This window comes from Myxine glutinosa, chromosome 9 (assembly GCF_964187855.1).
Source record: "Myxine glutinosa chromosome 9, kmMyxGlut1.1, whole genome shotgun sequence".
NCBI lineage: Eukaryota > Metazoa > Chordata > Myxini > Myxiniformes > Myxinidae > Myxine > Myxine glutinosa.
Genome location: NC_136269.1, coordinates 74,702,666 through 74,722,737, shown reverse-complemented (window position 1 = coordinate 74,722,737; position 20,072 = coordinate 74,702,666). Strand labels below are relative to the sequence as shown.

Here is a 20,072-nt window from a genome sequence, read left to right as displayed (position 1 = left end):
ATGGACACGTTTTGTGCTTTTTATTATGACAAATAGGCCGCCAGCAAAGAAGATGACAACACCAGGAAAATACCAATGGCCAGCAGAGGGAGCCGAAGAGGAAGACCAGCACCAGGGTTTGTTGTTTTTATTTTTATTGAACTGTAGTGACTGTGCACCGATTGGTGCTTGAGGGTGTATTGGTGCATTGTGGGTGCTTTCATGGTGCATCGATGCAGGGCAGACTGTCTCCCCCCCCCCCCCCCCCCCCCGAAAAGAACGATCACAGGTCCTGGGTTGCGTTTTGTAAATAAAGTAGAGTCATTGTAAATAATGCGCCCCCACCGTAAATGTTTAGTTTGAAGACCATTCCGCAATTCGGTTAGTTGTGGGCGTGAATCTGTTAGGCAGGGTGCAATGGAGCAGCGGGACATATTTATTAATGTTTTAAAACTGTCACACTCAGGGTCAGGTTAAATGTAGAGGGAACTACACCTACGTGCCACACTAAACGTAAAGGTAATAGGCCCGGGACGTGCCTAAGAGGAGGAGGGTGCAGTGTTGTGGATATGAGAATTGTGTTTTTTTTTTTGTTGTGTAAATTGTTGTAAAAATATCGCCCTCCTTCCTCCAGTTGTGTATAAAGGTCAAAGTGCATCCCGTAATTAGGTCATAAACAATCACGTTAGCCAATCTTAGATTTCCTTCTTGTTGGTAGTTTATTTCCTTATTCTATGTAGGTTAAGGCTCTGTTCCCACTAGTTGACACTCCATTGCACCAAATTCAAATAGATAGATCCCCTTTCATTTTCATTTCATAAAGCCTCAATTGCCAACTGCATTCGCCGCAGCTATTGGGCGGTTTTCACCGCGACTCCATCAGCCACGAGGTAGGCTTGGAGAAGAAGGGGGAGGAGCCGCCGAATCCAGGGCGTTGGCCGCCCCTCGTCATCAAGGGCGGAGCCAGAGAGCCCGTGCCGACCAATCAGGGCCGAGGCGAGCTCACCGATGGGCGTGTTCTAGAGGCCGGCGGCTTGATCGCCCGCGGGCGTTATAAGAAGCGTGCCCGGAAGCCTTTGACAGAAGCGCGGGGAAGCCCTTGACAGAAGTGCAAAGAAAGAGTTGCGAGAAGTGCAAAGAAAGAGTTGCACCAAGGATCGCTGAAAGGAGAGTCAGAGATACGGCAGAAGAACAAGTGCGAAGTGCGAAGTGCCAAGAAAGAGTTGCACCCCACCAGTAGTTTGGCTCCACCAGCAGTTTGGCTCCACCAGTAGTTTCGCTCCACCAGCAGTTTGGCTCCACCAGCAGTTTGGCTCCACCAGCAGTTGTGGCTCCACCAGCAGCTTTGACTCCGCCAGGGTGCACGTATCGCGGCAGCCCGCACGACCGCAGCTATGGCGTTGACGGCGGCTGCTGGACGTGCTGATCGAGGAAGGGCGGCGGCTGCTGACTCCCGGGCCGACCGTGCTCCGGTTCGAGCAGAGCGTTCCTCTCCTTCCAGTCCTTCCATTCCTGCCTGCAATTTCCCCATTCGTGTGAGTTTGCTCGTAGTCTGTTTTGTGTGTCTTGTCCTGGGGTATTAATTAAGACTGTAGGTAAGCTACAATTTTCACTGTGTCTCCTTGATTTCTTCTGTAAATTATTTTATTATCCTTCCTTCTCCTTGGTTTCTTTTGGTTGTAAATAGCAAATAAATTATATTCGTATTTCCTACTTCTGTCTTCCTCTTCTTCACATCTGTGTCGCCTTTGTCTTTTCCCCATTGAATATCTGTGGCACGATTTGGCCCACGTTTAAGGAATCGGGTCTTAGTCATTGTTAATAGTTCGGGCCGCGGTCGCCATCCGCTCGGCAAATCAACACCTTATCCGCGGTCCGTAACAATACCCTTTGTGGGATGGGAAGCACACCGCACCATCATAGCCTTTGTGGGATGGGATGCACGCCGCCCCATCATACCCGTTGTGGGATGGGATGCACGCCACACCATCATATCCTTTGTGGGATGGGATGCACACCGCACCATCATACCCTTTATGGGATGGGATGCACACCGCACCATCATACCCGTTGTGGGATGGGATGCATGCCGCACCATCATACCCTTTATGGGATGGGAAGCACACTGCACCATCATAGCCTTTGTGGGATGGGATGCACGCCGCCCCATCATACCCGTTGTGGGATGTCATGCACCCCGCACCATCATTCCTGTTGTGGGATGGGATGCACGCCACACCATCATAGCCTTTGTGGGATGGGATGCATGCCGCCCCATCATTCCCGTTGTGGGATGGCATGCATGCCACACAATCATAGCCTTTGTGGGATGGGATGCACACCGCACCATCATAACCGTTGTGAGATGGGATGCACGCCGCACCATCATACCCGCTGTGGGATGGGATGCACACCGCACCATCATACCTGTTGTGGGATGGGATACACGCCACACCATCATAGCCTTTGTGGGATGGGATGCATGCCGCCCCATCATACCCGTTGTGGGATGGGATGCACGCCGCACCATCATACCCGCTGTGGGATGGGATGCACACCGCACATCATACCCTTTGTGGGATGGGATGCACACCGCACCATCATACCCTTTGTGGGATGGGATGCACACCGCACCATCATACCCTTTGTGGTGGGATGGGATGCACGCCCCACCATCAAACCCGTTGTGGGATGGGATGCACGCCGCACCATCATACCTGCTGTGGGATGGGATGCACACCGCACATCATACCCTTTGTGGGATGGAATGCACACTGCACCATCATACCGTTTGTGGGATGAGATGCACACCGCACCATCATAGCCTTTGTGGGATGGGATGCACACCGCACCAGCATAGCCTTTGTGGGATGGGATGTGCGCCGCACCATCATACCCGTTGTGAGATGGGATGCACGCCACACCATCATACCCGTTGTGGGATGGGATGCACACCGCACTATCATACCGTTTGTGGGATGAGATGCACACTGCACCATCATACCCGTTGTGGGATGGGATGCACGTCACACCATCATACCCGTTGTGGAATGGGATGCACACCGCACGATCATACCCTTTGTGGGATGGGATGAACACCGCACCATCATACCCGTTGTGGAATGGGATGCACGCCACACCATCATACCCTTTGTGGGATGTGATGCACACCGCACATCATATCCTTTGTGGGATGGGATGCACACCGCACCAGCATAGCCTTTGTGGGATGGGATGTGCGCCGCACCATCATACCCATTGTGAGATGGGATGCACACTGCACAATCATACCCATTGTGGGATGGGATGCACACCGCACCATCATACCCTTTGTGGGATGGGATGCACGCCGCAACATCATACCCTTTGTGGGATGAGATGCACACCGCACCATCATACCCTTTGTGGGATGGGATGCACACTGCACCATCATACCTGTTGTGGGATGGGATGCACACTGCACCATCATACCCGTTGTGGGATGGGATGCGCACCGCACCATCATACCCGTTGTGGGATGGGATGCGCACCGCACCATCATACCCGTTGTGGGATGGGATGCACACTGCACCATCATACCCGTTGTGGGATGGGATGCACACTGCACCATCATACCCATTGTGGGATGGGATGCACACTGCACCATCATTCCCGTTGTGGGATGGGATGCGCACCGCACCATCATACCCGTTGTGGGATGGGATGCGCACTGCACCATCATACCTGTTGTGGGATGGGATGCACACTGCACCATCATACCCGTTGTGGGATGGGATGCGCACCCACCATCATACTCGTTGTGGGATGGGATGCACACTGCACCATCATACCCGTTGTGGGATGGGATGCACACTGCACCATCATACCTGTTGTGGGATGGGATGCACACTGCACCATCATACCCGTTGTGGGATGGGATGCACACCGCATTGCTTTACCTCGGAAAGTGAAAGTGTCAAAAATACAGAGCTCAATGGGTTGTCAGTGATTTCAGGCAATATGTCGGTATGACATCAACATTGCAGCATATAAAATACCATGTCTTGATTGAAGTTGTTGAATACCGATCTATGTTTGAGTTTAAATTCAATTCACCAAGTGACTTGTGACAGGAAATACCACGTCAGAAAATGGAACATAATATGAATACACAGTTTTGCGTACATTTTCTTTTATTTTTTATTAAATTGCGAAAAAAAAATTTTTTTTACATACAATGTCCAAGCTCGTGGAAAAGCTGGGACACAACAGATCAAGACGCAACATAACAAAGGGAACAGCAGGAGAAAACGGAAACAGCAACAGCAGCACAGAGGGAGAAAACTTGAAAGCCGATGATCTTGAAAGCCTTGGTTTCCACGACATCAAGCTGAGAAAGATGTGAAGCAGGAGAGCAACAACAACCAACAACAACAGGCATTTTAAAGGCCATTTCTCCTGCAAGAGCAGGGGTTAGCCTTGGGGTCCCCATGACAATCTTCTCCATTTTGCCCTATTTTCTGCATCTCCCCTTGTTAACCCCCTTGCCCGCATTTCTTCTTCGACCATCTTTAGCCAAGTCTTTCTCGGTCTTCCCCATCCTCTACTTCCTTCCACATTCATTTCCATCACTCTTCTCAACCATTCACTTTCATCCTTCCTCAACACATGACCAAACCATCTCAAACTGTTTCTCTTCACAGCATCCATCACAGGCTCTATTCCCATCATCTTTCGCAATTCATCATTTGTCTTCCTCTCTCTCAACGATACTCCACACATCCACCGAACCATTCGCATTTCCACCCTTTCCAGCCTTCGTTGCTGCTCTACGTTCATTACCCATGTCTCACTCCCATAAATCATAACACTTCTCACACATGCAGCATACACCTTTCCCTTCAGCTTCAACGACACTCGCCTCCTCGTCAGCACGCCACTCAGTTCCCGAAACTTCTTCCATGCACATCTCACTCTAGCAACCGTTGCCGAGTCTGATCCACCTTCTCCATTCAGCATGTCTCCTAGGTAACAAAATGTTTTCACACCTTCCAGCTTCACGCCGTCTCCAAGATCCAAATCAACATTTCCTCCATCTGCAGCTCCCTCTGTGCACACCTTACACTTGAATGTAGTTGCCACACTGGTTAATGACCCTCTCAAACCACTACATTTTTGATGAACCCACTCAGCGCACATTGTACATTGAATTGAGTTCACTCCGACACCCATCCTGCACAAAGCACATGGCCACTTCCCAGTTCTTTCCACCTCACCACTTGCCCTCACCTTTGTTTTTCCGATATTCACCTTCAGACCTTTCGTCTCCATACATTCCTTCCACTTGTTCATCTTCTCCTTCAGTCCATCCATACTTTCTGCAATCAACATCAGATCATCTGCATACAACAACTCCCACGGTAAACCCTCCTTTACGTTCCAAGCCAGCACCTCCATCACAGCTATAAATAGTAGTGGACTTAGTACCGACCCCTGATGCACTCCCACCTTCACCTCAAACTCACCACTGTTCCCGTCCTTCGTCCTTACAGCTGTGCGCGCTCTTTTGTACATTGCCATCACTACTCTGATCAACCATTCCTCCACTCCTAACTTCCTCAATGCCCATGTCACTACTTCACGTAGAACCCTATCGAATGCTTTCTCCAGATCAACAAACCCAAGAAACAACTTCTTCCTCTTCTCCATGTACTTCTCCTGCAACTGCCTCACAATAAAAAGCGCATCTGTCGTTCCTCTCCCTGGCATAAATTCAAACTGCATTTCGTCAATCTTCACTTTCTTCCTTATCCTCCTCTCCAACACCCTTTCCAATACCTTCATTCCATGCTCCAATAACTTTATCGCTCGATACGAGCCACAGTCCAGAGGGTCACCTTTCCCCTTGTATAGAGGGACGAGGGTACTCAGTTCCCAATTCACTGGAATGCGGCCTTCTTTCACCACCAGATTGCAGATCTCTGTCATTCTCTTCACACCCCAATTTCCCGCTGCATTCAACATATGTCCCACAACACACGTCGGCCCTCCCGCTTTTCTACTCTTCATTGCTTTAATCGCTTCCTCAACTTCCTTCTCGGTTATCTTCTCTGCCGGTCCTAAAACTGGGTTACTCTCTATGTTGCCATCCCATTCATTCTCTGCATTCAACAGTATTTCCATATATCTCTTCCATCTTCCTTTAATTCCATCTGGGTCCACAACGATTTGTCCCACTTCATCCTTCAAGCAACTCACCCCCATCACATCACACCTCTCTTTCGCTATCTGTGAAGCAGGAGAGCGAGCCCCATTAAAGGTTTATGTCACCTTCACTAAGACCATAGAACAATGCTTATTCAACTATTGTAAATTTCTTAAAACTCTTAGTGTAGATATGGTAAGGGACATTTTGGAGACTGACTGTGCATGTTCGTCTTCCCCTTTTTTGTATGGTCCATGTGGACATGAGGTTTCTGGAGATTTGAATATTATTAGTAACAGTGAAATTAGGGTTCTGATGAAAATGGGAGCAAAATATAGGGAATCAGTTACTCGACCTTGGAGCTGCATTGGGTCTTCAATCGTAGATTCTGTCTCTAATTTTTTAACAGAATGCGCACCAAGTTTAAGTTATCTGTAAACAGTCTCAATGCGTTGTTTAACAGAGTTGTGGAAGTCCTGGAAAATATGATTAAGTTTTTTTAGTCGTCGGGGCTTGCTTTCACTGGGTCGGTCTAAACCAGTATTGAACAAGCCGAGTGTTCGTAAAGACATTCAGGATCAGACAGATACGCATGACAGATACATCATAGCTCCAGTGGATAAGGCTGCTAATAATTTTGTTGTGGTTTGTAAAAAGTTTTATGTGGAGCTTTTATTAAGAGAGTTAGGCGTTGATCCGGTTACTTTCACTAGTATAGGAAATAGCACATATGTTCCTTGTCATAAGTCGCTCCAGGATATTATCTCTGAGCATAAGGAAGTTTAATTAACAATTTCAGTATTAAATGTAAAGAGGTGAATCTTTGTATTCCTCGGCTTTCTCTGTATTCCTAAACTTCATAAGAACCCGTACAAGTATAGGTTTATAGCTGGTGCCAGACAATGTACCACCAAACAGTTATCGGTTGTAGTTAACTCAGGCTTACAAGTTGTTAGGGAACAGTTCAGGAAATATTGTTTGGCAATTGAGAAGAATTCTGGTGTTAACACTTTCTGGAGCATTAATCTTTAATCATTAATCATGAATCTTTAATCATTAATCTTTAATCATTAATCATTAATCATTAATCTTTAATCATTAATCTTTAATCATTCATCTTTAATCATTAATCTTTAATCAACTAATCATTAATTTTTGGAGTTCTTGGATAGGATTAGATGCCTCAATATCAAGTCAGTTGAGGTTTTATGATTTTTCGACTTTATATACAAATTTGGATTTGGTACTAGTAAGGGATTCACTCTTCTAAGTAATTGACAAGGATTTTAGCTCTTTTAATAAATTTTTATGTTTCAGGTTTGATCGAGCATTCTTTTCTAAAAAATAAATACTCAAGTTTTCATTGTTTTGATAAGCAGAAGTTTGAGGATGCTGTTAATTTTATTTCATTTAATACTGTTACGGAACCCAACGTCAGCCTATGGTTCCCCTTTGAGGGGGGATTAGTCCCCTCGTTTGTGACTGACCGACGTGGTCCCTGAAGCTGCACCGCGACCTCCGGAAAGGCCGGTGCACAGCCCCGTCCGTACCGCGGACAGATGTTAATTGATTGCCGAGCGGTGTTTAGCAACCGCGGCACGAACTGTTACCAAGACTAACCCGATACTGAAACATTGGCCAAAATCGTGCCACAGGTGTCCAATGAGGGAAAAGACAACAACGACGGATGTAGAGGAAAGAAAGGCAAAGGGTAAGAAATACAAATATGATTTATTTACTATTTACACAATTGAAAGCAACCAAGGAGGAGGAAGGATAATAAAATAAAAACAGAAGAAGAAGAAGAAGCGGACACAGTGCACCTTAGCTTACCTATTCAGTCTTACTTAGTACCCCAGGACGAGACAAAAGACAGACTACGAGCACACTTACACGACTGGGGAATGAAGGCAGGAACAATTGGCTGGAAGGAGGGGAAGGTCCAACGGGAACCGGAGCTGGAGCTTGATCCCGCACGGGACGTCGGGCGGGACCTCGACGGCCACCGATGCCACCGCAATCCGGCTCCTGCGTCGCAGCGGGTCGAAACTGCATGGTCTCAAAGCTGGTGGTGGTGGACTCCAAGCTGATGGTGGTGGACTCAAACTGATGGTGGTGGACTCTCTCTCTCTCTCACCTCTTGCGCGTCACGTATATCGTCTCTTCTCTTGCGCGTCTCTTATCTCCTCTCCTCTCTTGCGCGTCTCTCTGCAGAACTCAGAACTCATCTGCTGTGGGGAGCGTCCCGCTGCGGGTTATATAGGCCCCGCCCTTCAACCTTCGCGAACCTACTCGACGGTTCTCCCCACGCCCTCTCAAAGCCAAACCCCTCGTTCTGGGTTGGTTGGCAAGGGCTGGCTCACTCCTCCCCTCTATGACGAGGTGGAGACACGCCTTTCTTCTCCGAGCCGACCGCGTGCTCAATGGAGGCAAATGCCGTTGGTCATAAATGCAGTTGGCTGCATAAATGCAGTCATAAATGTTTCAGGCTTTGGGGAAATTTGAAAAAGGGGATCTATCTATTTGAAATCGGTGCAATGGAGTATTAATTAATGGAAGACAAAGCCTTAACCTAATACACAGAATAAGGAAATAACTACCAACAAGGAGGAAATCTATGATTGGCTAACGTGATTGTATATGACCTAACTAAGGGATGCCCTTTGACCTTTATACACAACAACTGGAGGAAGGAGGGTGATATTTTTTACAACAATAAAAAACACAATTCTCATTTCCACAACAATACTTTTGTGTCCTTTTGTGGGATTATATTTCAACAATTTATGGGTATTCCCATGGGTGGGAATTGCAGCCCCCTACTAGCAGACATTTTTCTTATTTTCTGTGAAATTTCATTCATGCAAAAACTGATGGAGAAAAAAAATCGGACCAGCTAAAATATTGTCTCATACTTCATAAAATATTGTCTAATATTGTTACATAGATGATATTTGTGTGGTTAACTATAACTTTTTTGATCGGCTGCTTTACAAGATTTATCCAGATAGTCTGATTGCAAACAAGAGTGGTAATGATTGTACTGTTGCTGTATATCTGGACGTGTTAGTTAAAGTTGGACAGAATGGCTTTAGTACAAGTATGTATCATAAAGTTGATGATTTTAGTTTCCCTGTAGTCTCATGCACCTTTCCAGGTAGCAATGTACCAATTAAAATGGGTTACAATGTCTTCTCATCTCAGCTACCTAGATTTGCAAGAATTTGTTCAGTGAAGAATTTCAGTAGCGTTCCAAGTTCCAGCCTTCTCAGGTGCTTCCTGGCAATCGGATACACCACCCTTTCCTCATCAAAGTCAAAGTCGTAGTGAACGTGCATTAGTGCGTTATGACCAACAAAGACAACCTGCCTTGGGCCAAACTTTGCTTTAGGTAGGTATGTAGCCGGCACAAACTAGCCGAACCCACGGACCCACAAGCTGAACCTTAAAAACCCACAAATCCAAAATATGACTGACTGAACAAAAGGAAAAATACATACGAATAAATCATTTTGCAGGCAAAAATAGGTCTAGCATAAGTCAGCTGTGAAATAAATTCAATATATCATTCAGTAAGATATTTATTTTAAAGTATTTTCTTCACAGATTTTTTTAAAAGTTGTAAATTGATCTCAAGTTTATGATATCAAGGGGTTGAGAATTCCATATGTTGAGACTGGCCGATTACAGTTTTTGGATTCCAAATTATGATATTGATTGGACTGTCTTGGGAGATAGGAGTGAACATCTTTGTTAAATTGGTAGATATAGGAAAAATAGCCCCGATTGGGCTGACCGTCACCTCTTGAGGTGTTGCTGGTCATACCTCTGCTGATTTAGGGAGACCACCCCTCGGAGCCCCCCTGATCCCCTGGGAGGCCTCCTTATTCGAAATTGGAGAATCTAAGACCGAGCAATCCTGCGGACCATTGAGTCGAAGGGCTGTATCGGGTTTCAGAGCAATCGGTTGGTAAATAAGGGAAGAGTACGAATCCGAAGTTTGGGAGGTAACCGAAGTTTGGGAAGAGATCACATGATCCAAAATCGAAAAATAGAAGACTGAGCAATTGTGGGGGCTATTTTTTTGATTCATATGTCAAGTTTCAGAATAACCAGCCGGGTGATAAGGGAGGAGTAACAAAAATAGCAGAAAGTTTAACGAACGAACGGACGGACGACCAGACGGACAGACATCCGGACATAATGACCCATTTTTATAAGTTCATCTCTCAGAATCGAGACGAAATGACCTTAAGAAGAGGTGGCCAGTTGACTAGAATTCAGTCGGAGCATGAAAAGTGCATTTTGTAGAAAATATACGTATATCATTTATTTTCATCTTACCAAATAAATGATTTGAATGGTTACGGTAACCAAAACCAGAAAAGATGTGAATTGCTTTATTTTGTAGTAATGGAATAGATAGTATTAGTATTACATTTAGAATTTGCCCATGCCTGGTGTTGGCTTAGCAGTTAGGGTGCTGGCTTGGGATCCTAGGATCCTGAGTTTGTATCCCGGTCGATCGTTGAATTAACGCCAGGGGGTTTGACTCAGCCTGTCATCCTTCCGAGGTCGGCAAATTAAGTACCAGCTTGCTGGGATGAATGTGTTTGTGTTTGCCCAGGTTTAGAATAGGTACACTGTATCCCTGCGTGTCGTAAGAGGCGACTAAAGGGTTGGCGTCAGGAAGAGTATCCGGCCATAAAAACATTGCCTCAAAAAGGGAACCGTGATGATTGTCATGGGGCCCGCAAGGCTGGCTAAGCCCTGCTCTAGCAGGGAAAATGTCCTTAAAAAGGGAATTTTTTTATTTTATTTCATATAGAATTTGCCCAAAACATATTACAATAAGATATGTGTGGTGGTCTTATAGAATTGCACAATGTGAATAAAACATTAAGAGGCAAATAATGTTTCAATTTACAGAGTGTGCTGATACCGCATGAGATTGAACCAGATATATGTGGAGTGGTCATTCCAGGTCAAATAATCATTTTATAATTGCTAGAATATAAGACCCGTCACTTCGCTGACGGAAATACCAATCTTTCCTGCGATGGCTAATCTATGGGGGAAGAAAAAAAAGAATTCCTGGGAGATCATGCTCTCCATGCAGGGATAACCAACTTCACGTGTTGGCAGTTTCACATGCGCGTCCATGTACCCGTAAAAAAAAAATAAAAAATATATATATATACAGACTTGGCATTTAATATGGAATCTTTTTTTTGTGGGGGTGAACTTACTTTTCAAGATGTCTTAGAACCAAAAGTTCATTGGAATTATGTTGAAATTATTCTAGATTTTGTTAATGTGACCTTTAAAAGAAACAAAAACCACATTTGACATTTCGAAACAAATAAATTTATCCTTGAAAGTGATGTAAATTGATATCGAACTCAATTCATGGACAGTACTGTGTTAAACTTCTGTACGTTTTCCAGAAGTATCTCTTTATTTTGCACATTAGCCAAAATTTTTTTTAACAAAAACAAAAGTTAAATTACGACTTGGATTACGGACAGTAAAATTACAGTTCAGTACTTCGTGTAACCCCCACGAGCATTCAGGAGAGCACGTACACGTTGAGGCATGCTGTTCACGAGATTTGCCAAGGTTTGGACAGGAATCGCTTGCCATGCAGTGACAATAGCCTGCTGCAATTCACGCACAGAGGTCGGCTGCTGGTCCAAGTTGTCGATTTGACGCGTTAATTCTGCCCACAAGTTCTCTATCGGATTCATATCCGGGGACATGGCAGGCCACTCCATATGCTCTACACCACGGTCAGCAAGAAAGTGTTAGATCATGCGAGCACGATGAGGCTGTGCATTGTCATCTTGGAAGACAAAGTTTCCTCGAAAGACTGCACGAGCAAATGGAAGCAATGTTTCTTCCAGAATGGCCCTGTACTTGAACTGGTTCAGGTTTCCATTCAGATCAACCAGGTCAGTTTTTCCCCCTGCATGAAAAGCAGCCAAAACGGTCATCCCACCACCTCCAGCTTGGACTCATGGCACTATACAATCTTTGTTGTAGGCTTCATGCACTTGTCTGCGCACTCGGACGCGGCCATCTTGACGATAGACCAGAAATCTAGACTCGTCACTGAAGATCACGTGATTCCAGTGTCCTGGCTGCCATTGACGGTGCTCTCTGGCCCACTGCAATCGGCGCTGGCGGTGTTGTCTGGTCAGGCGTGGCTTTCTCAGGGGACGCCTGGCACGATAGCCTGCTTGAACCAGTCGTTGGTTGACTAGCCTTCTGGATACAGGCACATTTGTCATTTGCTGCCACTCAGTCCTAAGCCGATTAGCTGACTTGGTACGGCCATTGCGGACTAACCGGTGCAGCTGGCGATCATCCCTCCTTGTGGTTCTGCGGGGACGTCCTGGCCTCGGTATTGGAGTAGGGACACCCCTCTGAGCATTTCGTTTCAGGATCTTTGACACCTGGCCTTGAGTGATGCCATACTGCCGAGCAATAGCATGCTGTTTCATGCCGTAATTTCGTAAAGCCACCACTCCATGACAAACAGCATTGTCGAGTTGATGGACCATCTCCAGAGGAAGCGGCAATAACTTTTGGAGACGTGCAGCAGTTGTTTTCCACTAATACAGAACGCAACAACCCTTGTATACCCAACTGTGAAGCCAATCATCAAATGCACCTGTCCGTACATTTTGCCACGCCACCTGTGATATAATCCTGTTGTTGACTTCTTGCTGCGACAGACAATCAGTGACATGGTTCTTTTAACAAATAAATCACCAAAGTGTAAAAGAAACTCACCAGATTGATATACTGAGTTAAGAAAGTAAACCCAAGTCAAGAAAAAATAAAATCCATATTAAATGCGAAGTCTGTATATATACAGTGGAACCTTGACTTACGAGTGCACCAACTTACGAGTTTTCCGAGATACGAGCCGTCGCTCGGGCGGTTTATTGCTTTGAGATGCGAGCCGAGATCTGAGTTACGAGCTTACGCTACCCGCCACCAGGTGGGTACCGGTCACGTGGTTATCTTGCCGTGCAAGTATCTCTGCCGTATATCGCTGCTGCTTTGTTTTCGCATTTTGGTTATTTTGGAAAATTTCTTAGTTTTAACCATGGGTCCTAAGAAATTGAGTGCCAAGGGAAGAGAGGATGATGTGCTTGGATATAAAACACGCAATCGTCGAAAAACATGAGCGAGGTGTGCGTGTTGTCGACTTGGTGAGGCGGATGTGAAGGCAGCTGAAGATTTTATTATAACTGAGAAGAAGAAGAGGATGATGTGCTTGGATATAAAACACGCAATCGTCGAAAAACATGAGCGAGGTGTGCGTGTTGTCGACTTGGTGAGGCGGATGTGAAGGCAGCTGAAGATTTTATTATAACTTTTGCCGAACTGATAGAAGCCGAACGATACATCCCCCAGCAAATCTTCAACTGTGACGAGACAGGGCTCTTCTGGAAAAAGATGCCGAGGAGGACGTATATAACGGCAGAGGAGAAGAGCATGCCAGGCCACAACTTGTTCAGAGTGCCGGCGATAGCTCGCCTTCTCTTTGTGGAAAACACGGTGAGATCCTTAACATCCAACAACTAATGGGACGCAAACGGGGCGCCCAGTTTAGCGGTACACACATTGATGAATCACCCTGCCTGTGATTCACCCATGACAGGTTATAGCTGGGTCGGGATTCAAACCCAGGCTGGACAGTTTAGAGTCAAGTGTGCGTACCTCCAGTCCAGGCCATCCTGCCAACTTGTATGCTGCATACAGGTGAAATATAAAGCGCGAGATATTTTTATATATACTGCATATTTAAAAAAAAATTGGTGTGGTTGTTGGCGGGCTGGAACGGATTAATAGCATTTCAATGCATTTTAATGGGGAAATTTAATTTGAGAAACGAGCAAATTGAGTTACGAGCTCGGTCACAGAACGAATTAAACTCGTAAGTCAAGGTTCCACTGTATATCTCTATCTATCTATCTATCTATCTATCTATCTATCTATCTATCTATCTCACAAACACTCCCGGGTGTTACCCGGATCCACCGGAGTTGGATTTATTGAAATCTGTTAATCCGTTCTCAAGTTATACCACGACAAACAGACAGACGCGGCTCCTTTTATAATATAGATGCCAAGAAACTTAGTACTTGTTGTCCTTTCAAGTGACATGCCATCAATTTTTATCTCGGGATATTGCGTATTATTTAGTCGTCTAGAACTCTTGAAATGAATAAAATTTGTCTTCTTTAGATTCAGAGATAACTTATTACTTCTAAACCATAGGGAAAGTTTGGTAGCTGTTAGTATTTAGGATTCTGATAAGAGTGGAAACATTTGAGTTGGGAACAAGACATTTGTTTACCGGTAGTCTCTAAAAAGAGTACTGTATGTTGTAATAAAATGGATATAATTGAGATATAATTTATGTAAATTATCAACAGAAAGGGCCGAATATGGATCCTTGATGAACTCCACATTTTACCTATATTATAATGCACGAGTGTCCGTCCATCCCTCTGTCTGTCCGTCCCAAAACTACTCCCTCGGTTTTGAGGCTAGCCCTGCCAAACCTTCTGCGGAATGTCTTGGGGTCCCAGCAGGTGTCCTAAGGTGGACGAGAGGTTTCATAAATTCCACAATACAATTACGATTTTGACTTTCGATCCATACGAAATTGCTCCCGATCTGGAAGTTTTGGCCAAGTCATTCACGAACCGGCTGTCCATGCCTGACGTTCGACTGAATGGTCGAATTAGGGTGAAAGGTACATTAATTTTACACAGTATCTACTCCCATCGTTTTGGGGTCAGCCCAACCAAATTTTCTGTGTAGCTTTTGGGATCCCTGGCCATGTTCTAAAGTGGGAAGGAGTTTTCATAAAATTTATCAAAACTTTTTTCTTTTGAGATTCTGGCCTCCCTTGCATGTGTTGCACATAAGTAATGTTTCAGAATCAGTGAAATCATAATGTGTATTGTTTTATATTTGGCAGAACTCTGTCATATATGTGTGCAAGTGCTAAATCTGTGGAGTGCCGCTTTCTAAACCAATATTGATCTCAATTTAAGGAAATAATTTTTGAGCAAGAAAACCATATAACCTGTTGCAAATAATTATTTCTAGAAATGTTCAGAAATTCACAAAACATGGTAATTCGGATCACCACATCGCACGAAAGTGAGAGAGCAGTATCATTTGGCCCCATCCCCTGGGGCTCTGGGGTGGGGTCAAAAGGTCAAATACCAAAAAATGCAATTTACAGGCACGTTTAAAAAAAAAAATTCCATGAAACTTTGTATACCAAATCCAATGGTTTAATGAAACCATTGGGGGGCACATGAAATATGCGACGATATCTTGGAATTGACCTCCGGGGTGGGGACTTAAGGTCACATGGGTCAAAATGGGGAAAAACTTTGTCTCAAAATTTGATATTTGGTCATTCCTGGTGGAATTTTTTGCCATCTTTCAACTTTGCATTAGGTGGGAAGCGTGGGCATTTGCGATCGCATGCCATCAACTCCTCTCTAGTTTTTTTTTTATGAGTGTCGTGTCGACTTGAATGTTTTGTGTACATTTGTTCTTGTGGTATCAAGTGTCCTTTAAATGTCAGTGAGATTTTACGTGAAAGCTGTTTCCTTTTTTCATTCAGTATTATTTGTAAGATGCTCGAAATAATACGATATCATATCCTCGTATATCAGATTCTGCTTTTTAAGAGGGTTGGCTGCTTTATCTGCACAATGATTCTTTATAAAGAATACACACTTCTCAGTTGTTACAGCATTTATTCTTTTTTAAGTAAATGATGGTTGACAGATTAATTTAAGACTGATTAGCTTATTATCACCACAGCACTAATAAATTATTTTGTGATCTCTACAGGAGGCTTTCTGCACTTATTTGGGAGGAATTGCTTGTCTGGCACAATTGCTCGAAAATGCCACACGAGTTAAAGGTATGGTGATTGGGGATGGTGTGGAGGCTTCCATCCACAAGTGGATAATAGTTTATTTATTTTTGCTAAACTTTTTTAGTGGTTGGGGGTAGGGAGGAATATGCACATGAAAGCGACCAAAATGAAATTACGAGATTATGTTTATGTCATTGCGAGCAGATTCTGAAGAACGGCTCACACATGGAGAAGAACAGCTGCTGCAGGTACTGGAGTCCTGTGTTGAGAGGGTCAAGACCTTAGCTACTCAACCAGGTTTCTCCACAACTCACGATACTGCATGTAGGCCTACAGCCTCAGCAAATCAATATAGTGGTGATCATGTCGATAATGAACATGTGATAGCAGAGAATTACCCACCAGCCACACCAGCAGAAGATAATTATGTGGTAGAGGTCCCACATGATCTGCTGGAATCTCTTCCAACACCAGATGAATTCCAAGAATTGCTGCAGCTTCAGACAGCATGCTGCGCACGGTCAGTTTGTTGTACCTGGAGCCAATTGTAATCATGGTTTACAATAACAGTTCAATAGGAAATGAACTAACCTTCATTGATACCATGCATTGTTTATTTTGGGAATTCTGGGATAAAATGGCTGCCATCTTTATTTCTAGATGCTATTTGCAATGCAAGCTGACTGGGCGGTGCTGATATTTGCTCTTTGACAATGTGTCATGTAAACTGCTGCATACCAATCTACAACCAAGATAACTCCCACAATTACATTTTTATCTGTTACTAGTGAGATACCCGTTCTACGCACAGGTGGGGAACCGAATGCAAACAAACAATGTGGAAATGGTGAATGAGAAACCATGGAATCAATAAATTCCACATTCCTGTGCCACCTGTAGTCGAACATCAAGCATGGACAGCAGGTTCGTGAAGGGCTTGCCCAAAAAACATACCCGTTTGAATGGTCTATACCCAGTCAATGATGAATCTGCATATGGTGATTCGCGAATGTCACCGTTCGAAAGTCGAAACCTCACGTCATTTCCTCATTTGAACTCGATATCTCTATTTTCCTTCCAAACAGCATAATTCCAATCACAAATGAAATAGCATTAGTATAAAAAAATTAACTTTTACCAACACTCGTGACATAAACAAATATTTAAATCCGTGCTATTGTTAAATCTGGATATGGAGCAGTTCCGTACGGTTGGAAATTGAAAATGATAATTGTATTCATTCAATTCCAAACAGCATCATTCCAATCATAAATTAATACTACAGTATCACAAAATACTGTTAAATGACGATTGAGATATTATCAAACCAGCTCATTATCGTCATGTGTTCACTTTCGGATTCGGAGCAACTCGCTATCGAGCTAATTTCAAAATCATAATTTTATTGAGGAACGTATGAAACCTCCTACCTACCTTACAACATCCACTGAGTCGCCAAAACGTTCCACAGAAGGTTTGGCGGGGCTAGCCCCAAAACTGAGGGAGTAGTTTGGAGACGGACAGACGGACAGACGGACAGACACTCCTGTTTTATAATCTAGATTAATCAATCATAAGACCTGGAGGTTTTGGGTGAGTTTGATTCAAAATAATACCAATCGGACCGAGTTGAAATGCTTGAGTTTTTATTTTTGGGGAGGAATCCAATCCTTTAAGTAAAGACTTGTCCGAATTAGGGGTATTTGAATTTTTGTCTTGGGGGTGGGGGTGTGGAAGCCTGGTGTTGGCTTAGCGGTGAGGGTGCCAGCTTGGGATCCTAGGATCCTGGGTTCAAATCCCGGTCGATCGATGAATTAACGCCAGGGGGGTTGACTAACCACATCCTTCCAAGGTCGGCAAATTGAGTACCAGTTCACTGGTAATTCCCTGTGTGTACACAAGAGGCGACCAACAGGGTTGGCGGCAGGAAAGGCATCCGGCCATAAACATTGCTTCAAAAAGGGGAACACGGTGCCCAAAAAAGGCCAACCCCCGCCTTGCGGGGAAAATGGCCTCTAAAGGCTTGTCTTGGGGGTGGGGGAGGGGAGGTGTATGCAAATTATCTTTGTAAATATGTGTCGTGTAGCACCAATCTGATATACGAGGTATTACGAGTTTCTACCCTTTTATGATACGGTACACTGGTACAGTAGTCCTGTCCCCACGTTTTCCAGTGCAGTCAGGTGTTTTCAATTACGCAGTGAGAGGTATTTTGAATTACACATTTGAATAAGGATAACACCATAACCCTCTTGCCCTGTAATCTCTAAATGGAGTTGATCAGATGAAAAAAAAAACTGGAAGACTTTACCACACTCGGTGGCATTGAGGTTAGAGCGTCTGCTCTAAGTCTGTTAGGTTGACAATTCAATTCCGACCCTGGCCGAGTCATACCAAGGACTTTAAACATGCTACATGCTGCTTCCTCGCTTGATGTGCAGCATTTAGAGGATGGAGCATGGACAACTCTCATAGTGGAATGGTGGGAGTGTTTGTGGTGTATTTTATCTTCAGTTACCCCACTGACTATGGAGAGGAAAATCGGCATCCTCTCTGCGAAGTTGTCACTTCTCCCAAGATAACTGGCTGTGTTTGTGTGAAGTCAAGCCTGCTGTTGTGTCCTGCGTGTGCATGATTGGCTAACAGCACTTTTGTGCAACTAGAACTAGAATTGTGCATTCCATAAGCTTTAGACCTCCTTTAAAAAAAAAAAAAGAACTAAAACTACAACGGCACTCTGTAGAGCGCATACCTCTGCCAAGGTGAGCAGTTTTTGTTTTGTATCTCACAGATAAGCCAGATCGGCATCTGCACCTGAACCCAAATATCCACGATTGGCTAGTTCTCATTAGCTCCCCAACTACCCAACTCGTTCACCAAGTTTTGTCCTAATCCGTCCACAATGTTTTGAGATATTGTTCTACATATCGCTTTTGGCCCTATCTCTCTGTAGTGCACAATTATTTAAAAAATTCTCATATCCAGATCTGGATCTTCACCAAAATCGAATCAATTCGTTCGCGTCGCACACAAACCCATCCACCAAATTTCGTCCGAATCCGTTCACAACTTTGAGATGTCCTGCTCACTAGGAAACCGACAGACGACCTGGGGTGAAACCATAACCCTTGTCCACCTTCGCTGGCGGAGGTAAATATGGATGTGCAAGATGTATTCCGTTAAAAGTTATATTTTTAACGGCGTATTTTAAGTGCATTACAATTTGCACGTGCTTTGTTCTGTATGCACTTGTATATGCATTCTGCTAACCTATCCAATTTTTACATTTTGCACTTGGTTGATGAAATTGGCATAATACCAACTTTTACATTTCTATAATCACCAGCAGTAGTCCATCAGCTTAGAATATTTAAAATGACTATCTAGTTTGAGCCGAGAAGGGATATAAATAAATAATGGCGATCTGAGGAGTTCATTGAGCGCTCAATCTTGTCGACTTCCTTCCTTCCCCCACTCACTCACCAGCAACTTGTAAACAGGAAGATAAGCTAAACTACAGACTTGCTTGGATATGCATAAAAAGTTGACACAATACAACCACAATTGTGTGCACTGTTTCTAGCCAACAACAAATTATGAGTCGAGAGAGGAGAGAAAATGATAGCGACAGCAAGCTTTGTCAAGCCATGGCAATTTCAAAGGAATATGCCTGGGAGTAGAAACGTTTTTCTCATTTAAAGAAGTTTCAGGGCCAAAAACACGACTTCTGTTTCAATAGCTACAGGAAACGTATCCACAGCTGGAAGAAATGTGTGATACTGGCTGGAAACTACACAGAAAAGGACCAACATCTTTACTGAGTTTCACTGGCACGGGATCATTCCGTCGTGGTTAGCAGGAAAAAATTTGACTCCCCCTCGTAAGCTTCCCACATGATCAGGGCTGGAGGGGAAGAAAGATTTTAATTTTGTTTTCCGTTGTCATAAAGAATAGGTTTCAGGGCTGGAAAAGTGGCCTTGATGTACG

At 44.3% G+C, this 20,072-nt stretch overlaps 1 protein-coding gene across 4 annotated transcripts in view; it reads left to right on the top strand.

Moving 5' to 3' along the window:
- Positions 1-20,072, top strand: part of VPS9D1 (VPS9 domain containing 1) — a 69,734-nt gene that overhangs the window by 14,996 nt on the left and 34,666 nt on the right. For 2 of the 4 annotated variants that reach the window (XM_068128966.2, XM_068128965.2), the window contains 2 exons: positions 16,058-16,130; positions 16,290-16,605. In XM_068128966.2, coding sequence (XP_067985067.2) covers positions 16,058-16,130; positions 16,290-16,605 — 389 coding nt within the window. Of the gene's footprint in view, positions 1-16,057; positions 16,131-16,289; positions 16,606-16,873; positions 17,010-20,072 lie in introns of those variants that run through there. The other 2 variants (XM_068128968.2, XM_068128969.2) reach the window with 2 other exon arrangements.